The 13,272-nt window shown below is 38.1% G+C and overlaps 1 protein-coding gene and 1 long non-coding RNA gene across 2 annotated transcripts in view; one reads left to right on the top strand and one right to left on the bottom strand.

Annotated features, from left to right (window-relative positions):
* LOC134801192 (uncharacterized) overlaps positions 1 to 13,272 on the bottom strand; it is a 298,318-nt gene that overhangs the window by 273,990 nt on the left and 11,056 nt on the right. The window lies entirely within an intron of this gene.
* Positions 1,158 to 10,377, top strand: LOC134801133 (uncharacterized). The gene is made up of 10 exons (XM_063773672.1): positions 1,158 to 1,313; positions 1,659 to 1,771; positions 2,727 to 2,878; positions 3,144 to 3,226; positions 3,547 to 3,764; positions 4,184 to 4,354; positions 4,589 to 4,801; positions 7,866 to 8,038; positions 9,109 to 9,186; positions 10,165 to 10,377. The coding sequence occupies exons 1-10, from the start codon at positions 1,268 to 1,270 to the stop codon at positions 10,334 to 10,336; spliced, it is 1,419 nt and encodes a 472-aa protein (XP_063629742.1). The 5' UTR covers positions 1,158 to 1,267; the 3' UTR covers positions 10,337 to 10,377.

The following is a 13,272-nucleotide window of genomic DNA, read 5'->3' as shown; positions in this document are numbered from 1 at the left end:
CGGTAAGAGCGTGCGACTTTCAATCCGGAGGTCGCGGGAAACCCCGGCTCGTGCCAATGAGTTTTTTGGAACATAAGTACGAAAAATCATTTCATATTTACCAGTCGCTTTTCGGTGAAGGAAAACATCGTGAGGAAACCGGACTAATCCCAATAAGGCCTAATTTACCCTTTGGGTCGGTAGGTCACGCTTTCGTAAAAGCTAGTGCCTACACAAATTCTTGGGATTAGTTGCCAAGCGGACCCCAAGCTCATGAGTCGTGGCAAAATGCCGGGACAACGCGAAGAAGATGATGATTCCTAAAAATAGAGTTGCCTGCATATAGGCTAAACGGACTTACGGGGCTAGAAAGGAGAAGAGGAGTTGTATGTGCTTAAAATAAATATGTTTGCCCTTTGAACAGTAAGGTACTATTAAGAAAAATCTTAATTGAAACACTCCCCACCAAAGAAGATCTAGCACTCTCTATCGATATAATGTCGGCATTATAGCCGTTATATTAGGCCAATCAAATTAGACCCCAAAAAAGCTTTTTGATGATTTAATTCCTAGCGAGCTGGAAATCGATCTTATGTTAGTCCTAAATGCATGTAATCCGAGTTTGCGCAATCCCAGTAGGCTTGCTCCTTTTCAGTTTAAGTTCACGCATTTTGGACCAAATGAAGGTATTAAAACGATTTCTAGCTTGCTGGGAAGTAATTATTCGAAAAAAACTAATTTGATTGGCCTGTTAAGGCAGGTATTAATATGCGTCCTGCATTAATATGCAGTATATTTACAAGTAGACATTGTCTTATGTCCTTGTAAATCCCACACAACATAATTGAGAAACGAATCTTAGCCCACATCCTGGATTGTCAGTAGATATAACCGTTCGGTGTAATAAAATTACTACTTTTGACTATTTATTATGAATTCCCGTGAATAACAATTATGAGAAAAGAGTACCAATAAAATTAGGTACTTGGTATTTTTTTAGGCACAACGTAGAAGTTCAAAGCAACGTCGAAGAGCCAACAATGGATAAATACGGTTTTTAAAATATTATTTGGGGTGTCAATAAAATAACTCTAATTTCATTATATTCTTTAATTTCCAAATTAATCCAGCTGCATATTTCAGCTATAACTTACAATTATAAACATTTTCATTTCAGTTTTTATTACTCGAATCCCAATTTATAATTATTTCAAGCCGTGAAATAACTTTTGATTATAATTCTTTCTTGATCTCGAAACTTCTTTCCATGTGAATATTGTGCATCGCCATGAAGCCTGTTTTCTTAATTGCAAGTACAATACTATTGCTTTCAGGTAATGTATTTACTGGATCAATATTATAAATACATATTTTGGATTTCACGGGCCTATAAATCCCGGTCTTTTGATAGACTTGCGTGGGGATATAGATCCAGCACGTAGAGGGCTATTGGAGAGCTTTAATGTCATGTTGAACGCCTGAATACATATACCTACCTACCAACAATTAGATCGTCGTCAATCGTGTATCGGGTAACAGTTTAGTTTCAATTTTCGTTATGCAACTATGAACTATTTTTTATTATAGGTACCTTAACTTTTACCTACATAGGTTTCACGTATTTTGAAGTAATTAAGATACTTTTTAACTTTCCGTAAATGTAAAATAAAAAAATTCAGATGTACGGGCTATTGAAGTAGCGACGCACATACCGGCATCGGTAGCAAAAATTATCAATGATACCCGAAGAATTATAAACGGCTGGGAGGTCACAGAGGGAAGACCGTACATGGTAAGTTAAACGCAGAAATCAAGAGATTCTAAAATCTCTTGGGTTAACAGTTGAGAAGCTGTTGTAAATAACTATAATTAAAAATTATAAAGCCTCTAACATGCATCACGTCCAATAGTCGATCAAACAACAAGATAGCTCTTTGTAACAGTGCTGACGTAACCATGCAGAAATCTATTACAGAAAACATTCTTTAATTCGTACGCACAAATGCTCAAACAGACACCCTCAACCCTAATAGCATAAGTATTTGTATATTGTCAAAGTAACTTTTGCATTTTAAAGTCGCCCCATTTTATAGCCTACAGCCAGGCGTGGCTCACTCCGCGATTTCGTCGCTTTGCTACAGGTAGCTAAAAGTACATCCGTTCCACATCAATTTTGGTGGCTAGCCATAAGCCACACGTGGCGCTGTCGCCACCTAGCGGCTATATCTGTCCTGATCGTAACAGACGCGTTTTGTTAGAGAGTGAGTCTTCTGTACCTAGTACTATTATTTATTCTGTGCTGTAGCACAAATAATAGAACTAATAAATAAATAATAGAACTAGGTACAGAAGACTCACTCTCTAACAAAACGCGTCTGTTACGATCAGGACAGATATGGCCGCTAGGTGGCGAAAGCGCCACGCGCAGCTTATGGCTAGCCACCAAAATTGGTGTGGAACGGATGTACTTGTAGCTTCTTCTTCCTTGTCGTATTCTCATGGCTGAGGGACGTGACGAATGTGGACACTTTTCACCAGCGCTCTCCAAGCCGCTCTGTCTTGGGCCCAGTGTATGCTAGCCTGCAGTGTGGCGTTTGTCTCTGACGTTATTCTGTCCGCTTGTAGCTACCTGCTGCAAAGCGACGAAATAGCAGGTGAGCCACGCCTGCCTACAGTCCAAAAGCTGTTTCCTGTTCCATTTACATTGACCATACAAACTTCGTTACAACTATGGTACTATTTTTAAGGTGCACCTAAAACTACCTAAGAGCAACGTAAAGCAACAGGCCTACAAGACCTGGTTATGTGGAGGCGTCATTGTCCATGAGGAGTACATCCTCACTTCAGCAGCTTGCATCGAGGACGCTGAGCATTTTTACATCGTTTCTGGAACTTACAAGTAAAGTCACCTTGTATTTTGTATCCAGATTAAGTGCTGTGGCAGAAAAGTTCTTCCAGGACTCAGATAGAAATGTCCTCCAAGGTGGATTGGTAATCGTCTAAACGTATTTAGATATTTTAGGTCTGCTGGTAGATAGCAGCGCTCGACCAGCCATTGAGGTAAATCTATGAGGTGGCTTATATCCAGCAGTATTTTGGATTATATGATGATACCCTACGAAACGCATACGAAATACATCATGCGTTATTTGCTTTATTCACAGGTATTCAATAGATGATGACAAATACAACAACCTATGTATCAAGAACGGTGCTAAAAAAGCTATCTGGAAATGTATTCCTAAAAGTAAGTTGACATACAAAAGGACTAACCATTTAGCATGACATGATCATTTTCACATAGGGATACCTGTAGCATCTTTGTAAATGAAGTCAGTTCATATTCTGGGCAAAAGGGTATTTTAATTATATCTTCTCTGCTCGCCTAAATGCTTCAGATTCTTGATGAATATCATCGTCCTCCTGTGTCGCCCTTCATGATTGCATAATCTTCGTCAATGATTAAGTATTAATCTATCATGTACTGCCTTATTTTGCATCTCTACAGAAGGGTGCGCAGTTCACCACTTATAATTTTCTTAGAATTGCTAACGTGATAATATTCAGATTACGTATTCGACGGCCACGAGAACGACAACATCAGATGGATGAACAACGACATCGCCGTAGTCAAGGTGGAGGACGGATTCGACTTCGATCGGCGAGTCCGCGGCTGCGACTTCATACCGAAGCCAATCTCGTATAACAACCAGAGCGCCACTCTGGAGAACCCTGGGAATATCGCCTCTATCGCTGGCTGGGGAAGCACATCGAAATACAGCGACGTAATATCTTTTTCATTATAATCTGTCCTCGTTGCAACCTAAATTAGCTCGGATGCCCATTAGTTCTTCGGCTACTCTTCGACTCCGTAAAATTCACTTACAAACGACCGGCTACTCCTTAAAATTTAGTATAATTTTATAGTATAATCCATGAGCTATATACCGGTGTTCCGGTGACCTTAGTCCAAATGTCATTTCTATCCTACAGGGAAATGTCTCAGAATACATAGCTTTCTCATTCTCCTTTGGACGTTGAATGACTATGACCCGCTTTATATATTCCATTGTGAACACCCACGTTTCGCAACCATAAATTTTGATCTTCAGGCAGGGATTGTTACAAGAGCTCCTGAGGATGGCCTGTGCTAACACAGTTTAAAAGTTTTGAGTGCTATTCTTACTATGTTTGTATCTTTTAGTGGGCGACGCGAAGAAAGGACTTGAGCGCGCAAAACCTCCTGGAGACCCGAGTGGAAATCATATCCAAGAACAGGTGCAAGAAACGCTGGGGGACGCGCTACGCTAACATCATCGAAAACTACATGATTTGCACAAAGGATTTGGGACAAACCATGTCTGAGATCTGCAATGTAAGTTTTTACAACATTTATTATCGTTATCAAAGAATTTTTGACATAAATAAGTATCCTGTTGTATATCTTTTTTTCTGGTGACTACGACGAGAAGGTGACTCGTGCATACTGCTTAGTGCATTTTTACTTTTTGATCAGAGAATTTTTGACAAATTTTCGAATTGACCTTAAAGGGACAGTGTGCCAAATGTAAGCGATACTTAAGGTATCTTAAGTGCCGATCCTTTACAGGAAAAGTATGTAGACTGCCAAGACATCAACTACTCGGAGGAAGAAGAAGGCAGAAGATTCGTAGAGAAGGTGCCAACAAACTTGGTGATGCACTCTGCGTACGACCACCATCATACTAATGATACGCATACGAATGATACGAACACCGCTGTGAATGTGACAAGCGAACGGAGATCCAAAGGAGGGAATTCGGTTGACGGCGGATTTTGTGAGGTATTTCCTCCAGTGTTTATATAAATATGGTGTTTTCATAAAAATATTTAAATGAAGCAGCGTAGGCAGACTTATAAGTGTATCCTCATATTGTTAACCATAAACAGCAGCGTTAGTTAAGCCCTGGTGGCCTGGCGGTAAGAGCGTGCGACTTTCAATCCGGAGATCGCGGAGAGAACATCGTGAGGAAACCGGGATAATCCCAATAAGGCCTAGTTCCTCTGGATTGGAAGATCAGATGGCAGTCGCTTCCGTAAAAACTAGTGCCTACGTCAATTCTTGGGATTAGTTGTCAAGCGGACCCCAGGCTCCCATGAGCCGTGGCGAAATACCGGGATAACGCGAGGAAGAAGAAGAAGAAACAGCAGCGTTAGTTAATTTGCTTATAAATAATCAATTAAAATACAGCATTGCATGGACTGGCAAAAAACAGGAACATTAATGGTGCATTAATTAATGGCGCTTCTTTTCTCTAGACAGTATTTAGTGATTAGTTGCAAACTTGATAGGAATAACTTTTTTTAACCGACTTCCAAATCCCAAAGGAGGAGGTTATCAATTCGGTTGTATGTTTTTTATTTTTAACCGACTTCCTAATCTCAAAGAAAGAGGTTATCAATTCGGTTGTATGTTTTTTTTTATTTTTTATATTTCCGTCATTACTGAACCGTTTTTGAAAATTCTTATTTTGATTATACAATCAAAATAAGACGGGACCAATCTGTATGCATATACATACGTATATGCATACAGATTGGTCCCGTTTTTGTCAAAACCCAGTTCTGATGATGGGATCCATGAGGAATCGAGGGAACTCCTCAAATATTAAAGGCATATATGTAGTGATTTTTGTGTTTTTATCAACAAATCAAGCATATACATTCAAAAACGTGACATTTGACGAAGTGGAACTGCTGATGATGATCAGAAGGGAACTCTTCAACGACGCATGGTTCACGTTTGGCGATTTGTCCTCTTCGTTATGTTTGTTAGGCAAGTTAAGTTTTTAAGGCACATTTTTGTCAAGCTCGAGTTCTGATGATGGAGAACGGAGTTCCGTTCTGATTATCATCAGCAGTTCCACTTCATCAAATGTCACGTTTTTGAATGTCGGTTTTGAATTTGTTGATAAAAACATAAAAATCACTATATGTATGCCTTTAAGATTTGAGGAATTCCCTCGATTCCTCATAGATCTCATCATCAGAACTCGAGCTTGACAAAAATGTGGCTTAAAAACTTAACTGATGATGGGATCCATGAGGAATCGAGGTAACTCCTCAAATCTTAAAGGCTTGCGTATAGAGATTTTTGTATTATCATCAGAAAATCAAGCATCGAGGGAACTCCTTTAAAAACTGTCACAATTGATGAAATGAAACTGCTGATGATGATCAATACAGAACTCTTCAACAACGCATAGTACACGTTTGGTGATTTCGAATTTCGATTTTGACTTGGACTGGGACCCGAACTCGGACCCAGACCCGGACTCGTACCCGGATCCGGTTCGGACCCGGACCTGGACTCGGACTCGGACTCGGACCCGGACTCGGACCCGGAAAACCACTATGATACCTAAACTAAATAAACCACTATGATTACCTACCATAAAATGTAGGTATAAAGTATGATGCGGGAGGGATTTGGATCCCTCCCGCTCAAATCCCCGTACACCGCACCGCATGCGCCGTTAAGTGGGTTAGGTTAGGTTTGAACTGCGATCCTCACAGAACCGAACAACAGTGGGTTAGATTAGGTTAGAACTGCGAGCCTTACAGAAACGAAATGCTACTAGAAAAGTGGGTTTGATTAGGTTAGAACTGCGATCCTCACAGAACCGAACTGCTATCATAGAAGTGGGTTAGGTTAGGCTAGAACTACGACCCTTACAGAAACGAAATGCTACTAGAAAAGTGGGTGGTTTTACCTCCTTTACTACATATGATTCGGTCAAATTGTGTTTTTTGAAAAACTAATTATAGCCAGCCTTTTATGAATGTAGTATGATACCTTTGGGTATGGTGCTTTACGCACGCTAGCGTCCCCTTCCCTCACCCTGCCGCAACCCCCCCTTTTTGCATGAAATATGTCCCGGTTCACAGTTTTTTTTTCATTTTTTGGGGAAAGTATACAATATAGGAATAAAATGTCAATGAAAGAAATAATCCCTATTAAATTCTTAACAAAAAAGGTTATATTCATTTTGACGACGCACCATATTCATGTTATGGCTAGATGAACTTCGACAAAATTTAACCGTTGAAAAACTTGTTGAAGTTCAATATAACAAAGTACGTAATAGTACTGAAAGAAATCCTACACGGAGAATAACCTTGCAAGCTTATTTTCCGTATAAGATTTCTTTCAGCACTATCACGTACTATGTTATATTGAACTTCAACAAGTTAATACATGAATATGGTGAGTCTTACCAAAAAGTTGCATATAACCTTTTTTGTTTAGAATTTATTAAGGATTATTTCTTACTTTGACACTTTATTCCTAATTCTAACACTTTTCTCAAAAAATAATAAAAACCGTCAACCGGGACATATTTCATGCAAAAAGGGGGGGTTGCGGCAGGGGGAGGGAAGGGGACGCTAGCGTGGGTAAAGCACCATACCACCCGGTTTTTTTTTCTTAAAAATTATTTACAAAAAGACACTTAATCCTAGGTATACAATATTTTCGCCAAACTGAGACAGTTTGTTGGCGAACTTACGTTAAGACGCCTTATCTCCATGCATAATTTAAAATACCATGGAATTCTACTTTCAGCTATAGTTCGTTTTTTTAACATTAGAAATAAGGTAAACAATCTTGATGTGTCTTTTATTATGAATCTAATACCATCTTTTATATTCTTCTGCTTTCATAAGTAATAGTTATTGATTTTTAAAAAGCGTTTTTTAATTAAAAGACATATCAAGATCGCTTACCTTCTTACAAGTTCTTTCTAATGCTAAAAAAACAAACTATAGATATAATCATTAAAATTTACGAGAGAAGAAGAGAATAGAATAGTATAGAGTAGTACTTATATAATAGCATTTTCTTTCAGAATGACCACGGCGGCCCCCTCATCTACGGCGAAGGCAACAACGCCATCGTTATCGGCATCATCTCCGCCTGCCTCGTCAAAGAGCGTACCAACAAGTGCTACGGGCCCTTCCTTTACACCAGCATCTTCAAGAACCGCCAGTTCATATCTTGCGCCATTTACAAGGATGTGGAGTGCGTATTCTGTACAACTATTTGTCACAATAATCGATATTATTCTCATATTAAATATATAAAGAACGGGTCACTCACAAGTTTGACTCCGTACCGAGGAGTGTCACCGTCGACGCTCCGTTCCTGACGACACTCCTCGGTACGGAGTGGAACATATCGACCGTTTTTCGACTTAAAATACGTGACGTGAGTGACCCGTTCTTAATCTTTAATATGTCTGTGACAGTGTTGGTAAGAACTCGAGTCCACTGAGTTTAAATTTGAAGAGAGTTCTTCAAAGGTCTTTTTTACGAGACTCGGCGCTTAAAAAGCTTTTGAGTCTTTTAAGTCCCGAGTCGAGTCCTTTGTTGAGTCTGTGTTAAGAGCAACTCAAAAGGACTCGAGTCTCCGAATAAAGACTCCGTCAACAATTTTATAGGTTTTTCATAATTAACAGTAAAGAGATTAGTCGTTATTGTATGATTTGTGTAATTAATTCACGAATTTTACATAAAAACAATGCGTTTTGATTTTTTTACTAAAAAAATCAAAAGACTCGGGTCTCTAACAAGTTGAAAAGAACTCGAGTTTATTAATAATAAGAGTCTCAAAAACTGAGTTGAGTCTTGAAGCAGAGGATTCAAAGGACTAGGAGTTGAGTTTTAACCAACACTAGTGTTTCATGGAAGTTTTGATATTATTTTCATTATCATAAAATAAATGATCACGCACAACACAAAGGTTGGAAAAGATAACCGCTGAAGAACCTTTAGCTGATCATATTTCTATAAAGTTATATACTTACTGAGTATAATTGCATGAATTCTATAGTAATTTAAATTGTATTTTTCTTATTTACTCGTAATGCATGTTAATTATTAATAAGATGTAATAATGTTTTGAAAAGATGTGTCCCGCCGAGTTTTGGGATACCCTCCTCCAATTGAGGGGGGATTTAAATCTTCTCGAGGCAGAGGTGTAGGGTTGGAGCCGGTATAGCTTTATTTGACGTTCATAAGCGCATTGTAATTACCAACTTGAATAAACTATTTTTTATCTTTTTATCTAAACATGTTCTATTTGGTTCGCAGGGCTAAATGCCGAAGACAGTTTAGATCTGGCGAGACACATACAGAGAAATCAATTTCGTGGAAACAGCATGCAGATGGGTGAGTTTCTAAAATCATGTAAAATAAAAAAATTAAGCGTTTATTCTCAAGCTTGCTTTATTACAACTAAATACATGCATTAAGCTTAGAATAAATTTAAAAGTGGAAAAATTACTGTCTTGGGTGAGACTTGAACTCACGGACGGCCTCTGGATCGATACTCCAGCGCTCTGCCATCTGAGCCACCAAGACCTCATCCATAGCCAACAAATCTTTCCACCATATTATAGGTCAAGGGGTCCCTTAGCGACATCTACCGCAAGAGTGTTACACTTCTTAAACGGCTACCGGAGTTCCAAGTCATATTGGAAATTCACCAGTTACGATGTGCTACCCATACTAATTTTAATTTCCATACATGCATTCTTCTGCCAAACCATAGAGCGATCAATTATTGTTCATACTAATTATTCGTTGGTAGAGCGCTGGTGGCCTAGCGGTAAGAGCGTGCGACTTTCAATCTGGAGGTCGCGGGTTCAAACCCTGGCTCGTACCAATGAGTTTTCGGAACTTAAGTACGAAATATCATTTGATATTTATCCCGGCATTTTGCCACGGCTCATGGGAGCCTGGGATCCGCTTGACAACAGAACTAATCCTATGGTTTGACACGTAGGCACTAGTTTTTTACGAAAGTGACTGCCTAATCTGACCTTTCAACCCAGAGGAGAAACTAGGCCTTATTGGGATTAGTCCGGTTTCTCCACGATGTTTTCCTTCACCGAAAAGCGACTGGCAAATATCAAATGATATTTCGTACATAAGTTCCGAAAAACTCATTGGTTCGAGCCGGGGTTTGAACCCGCGACCTCCGGATTTAAAGTCGCACGCTCTTACCGCTAACGGCTAAGCCACCAGCGCTTTTGCAAAAAAAACTGATACAGGCTTTGTATTAAAAATGAAAGATATTCCAAAGCACTTAAAAATGCCGACTTTGCAACGTTATTTTTTCATTCAAAATGCTTTTTTTTGCCACAGGCCAGCAGTAAATGAGTTGGATCATCCGGTCAATAATGAAGACAAGTATGAACCCAAGGAACCCAAGGAGCCGGGGGTCCCTATATTGCGTCAACCTGACAAAGTGTACCCTAACCGAGGATACGTCGTCAGGGCACAGGAGAGAATACAGAACGTCACTACCAGCGTCTGAGATGAGGGATATATTATACAATAAAAATAATGATTATTAAATTAACGGGTTTTTATTTTGCCTGATTTCATTTGGAAATCTGTAGGTATCAACAAAATGAAACAGATTGTATGTTTTAAATGGTAATAAAAACTTTTACTGCCGAAGATGCCTCTTAAAATATTAGACATTTTTTATTTATTTATTATTTAACAGGACCTTTATTCTATTGTACATATCGGCCATATCAAGTCTGCAAGTCTGATAATTTCAGAAATTATGACAATAACATTCATAGAAATGGATAGGGTAATTCGCCAGTAACTGGGCACTGTTAGTAATTGGCCACCCTAAACTAAAAATGAATTCTATGCACCTATGAACAGAATTCATCGGACCAATTACTAACACCCTATTTTAAAATAATTAGAATCTATTTAAGCATAACTTCAGCCAATCTATACACCATTTGTGCTGTGTTAAACACTTTATTTGATGTTATTGCGTCAATATCATTAGGTATGTATGTATGTATGTATGTATGGTAGCATTAAAAATATACCTATTGAATGACGTGCTACATACTGATAGTTACTAAAATATAAACTTTCTTAAATATGTGGAGCAAATCGAATGCTTAAAGATCATTTAAATAAGCACAAACATGATTCAAGTTTAAAAAAAATTTGTTGTGTCTTAAATTTGTAACATCTCCCACCTCTCTCCTCAACTAACCCTAATTTACCCTTACTTAGCTCGATTAGAAACTCGACTCGACTCGACTCGATTAGAAAGCTGCTGAGAAAATGTGAGAGTTACGCGGACCAACATGGCCTTAGGTATAATGCGAGTAAAAGTGTGATGGTGGTTTTCAGAGCCCGTAAATATAATCCACAAATTGTACCTTCGGTCATGTTGGGAGGTGTAGCGCTTAAAATGGTAAAACAGTTTAAGTATCTAGGGCACATAGTCACAGAGAATTTAGAGGATGACCTTGATATTGAAAGAGAGAGAAGGGCCCTAGCCGTCAGAGGCAACATGCTCATCCGTAGATTTGCACGATGTACGAAGGAAGTGAAGCTTACACTATTTAAAGCGTTTTGTACATCCTTCTACTCGTGCAGTCTATGGGTGAAACATACGAAGCGCGTTTACAACACGCTTCGTATACAGTACAATAATATCTTCAGGATGTTGTTAAAGCTGCCTCGTCACTGCAGTGCGTCAGGCATGTTTGCCGAGGCGCACACGGATGGCTTCCATGCCATCAGACGCAAGAGGGTAGCCTCTTTGCTGCGACGAGTGAGAGACAGTAATAGCAACATCCTGAGGATGGTGGCTGGACGCCTCGACTGTCCAATATTAAAATACTGGGTCAGTATTGTGACGGGTAGGGCATAGCATTCTTTAATTATGTATTCACACATATTTACTAACATGTAGTTTTTTAAGTTTAGATATAAGTAGACTAACACAAATATGGATTGTAAAAAAAAAAACTGAAATAAACAATTTTTATTTTATTTTATTTAGCTAGTCCTAGACCTGCCTAAAATACTAAAAATTCCAATAAGAAAATCTAAAAATCTAAAATTCCTTTAAAATACCGCAAACCGTATCTACCTTGACTAATTAATATAAAATAATGCAAATAACCTTAATCAATTCTAATTAAATAAGTTAATATCTTGAATTGGATCAGTAAATTGGCCAAATCATCGTTATTGTGTATGTAGAACCCTTCGTCGTAACCGTTAATAGTAACCAAAATCCTTTTCGCATAGTAAGAAAGAGTTATGAATTATACGCCTATAAATCCTAATATTGTTAAATAATTATTAAACCGTGAATTATGTCAGAGTAATAAGAAATATCATTGCAGGTTGTAGTAATGTTTGACTTAATCAGATTAAGTCTGTAATAAGATGTAATCAATAAGTCAATAGTAAGTATGTCAAAATCAAATAAGTCTGTAGAATGTCATAGTTAAATTGTCAGTAAAGTATGTCAATGTAAGTAAAGTCTGTCAAATGTAATAGTCAGTTGGTCAAAGTACAAATACTAATAAATGTCACAATATTTTGTTTTTGGGGTATAGATATCGCCCCGCCTCCGCGACACCCGTGATCATCATCCAGTTGCAGGTCAGAATCCCCGCCCCAGTTCTGAAGGAACTATTTTGTGGTCCAGAAGGGACATCTTTTAATAATGACTGGCCATCACCATCATTCGACCTGGTCATTATTTTGTGACTTTTCGTCAACAATGAGAGGACATTCAAAGGGACAATTTAACATAACAAAATACTGGTAGTAGAGCAGCTGTATTTGATCCACTCAAATTCTCCAGAATACTGTAATTTTGTAGTATACGTATTTTAATATTCAATGAAATGATATTATCCAAACTTTAGTTGTAGTCATTTTGAATCACACTTTCGGACCAAAATAATCTACGATCGTGCATCTGCCTTGATCTGAGCCCGGATAAATCACTCATTGAAATAAGGTTTTATGATAATATATGACCTTATATTTTTAAAGGTCAAGTGTGAAAATCACAGATAATCTGTAGAAAACAGAATGTAATCGTCAATCAAACTGCTAAGGGACAGGCAAAACAAATATTTCTTTTATAAGCAAATTGATTCTACAATACTACATTATATTGTGGTTATTTACTTTAGTTTTTCCCACAATATATTTCTACCAGTAGCGTTGCAAAGGCCAAAATATATACAGTCATGTCATAAGTCAATATGTCAAGTTTGTCAATAAGTCATAAATAAATATATGTAATAAAATCCTAACAATCCCTAACCCCACACTACATCCTAGCTAACGCTAAACTGAAGTTAACCCATAAACCCATAATAATGAACAACAAATACAATAAAATAGCCATAAATGTATCGAAAAGGAACCTAGCTACCTACTGTAAATATCTAATGGCTTTGA

The sequence above is a fragment of the Cydia splendana genome, chromosome 21, assembly GCF_910591565.1.
Source record: "Cydia splendana chromosome 21, ilCydSple1.2, whole genome shotgun sequence".
NCBI lineage: Eukaryota > Metazoa > Arthropoda > Insecta > Lepidoptera > Tortricidae > Cydia > Cydia splendana.
Note: the sequence above shows the minus strand (reverse complement) of the source record. Positions and strands in the feature narration are given on the sequence as shown.

Coding starts and splice junctions, on each gene's coding strand:
- LOC134801133 (XM_063773672.1), top strand. CDS start 1,268: ATGAAGCCTGTTTTCTTAATTGCAAGTACAATACTATTGCTTTCAG. Junction 2,879..3,143: donor ATCGTTTCTGGAACTTACAA/GTAAAGTCACCT, acceptor CTTTATTCACAG/GTATTCAATAGATGATGACA. Junction 3,227..3,546: donor CTGGAAATGTATTCCTAAAA/GTAAGTTGACAT, acceptor GATAATATTCAG/ATTACGTATTCGACGGCCAC.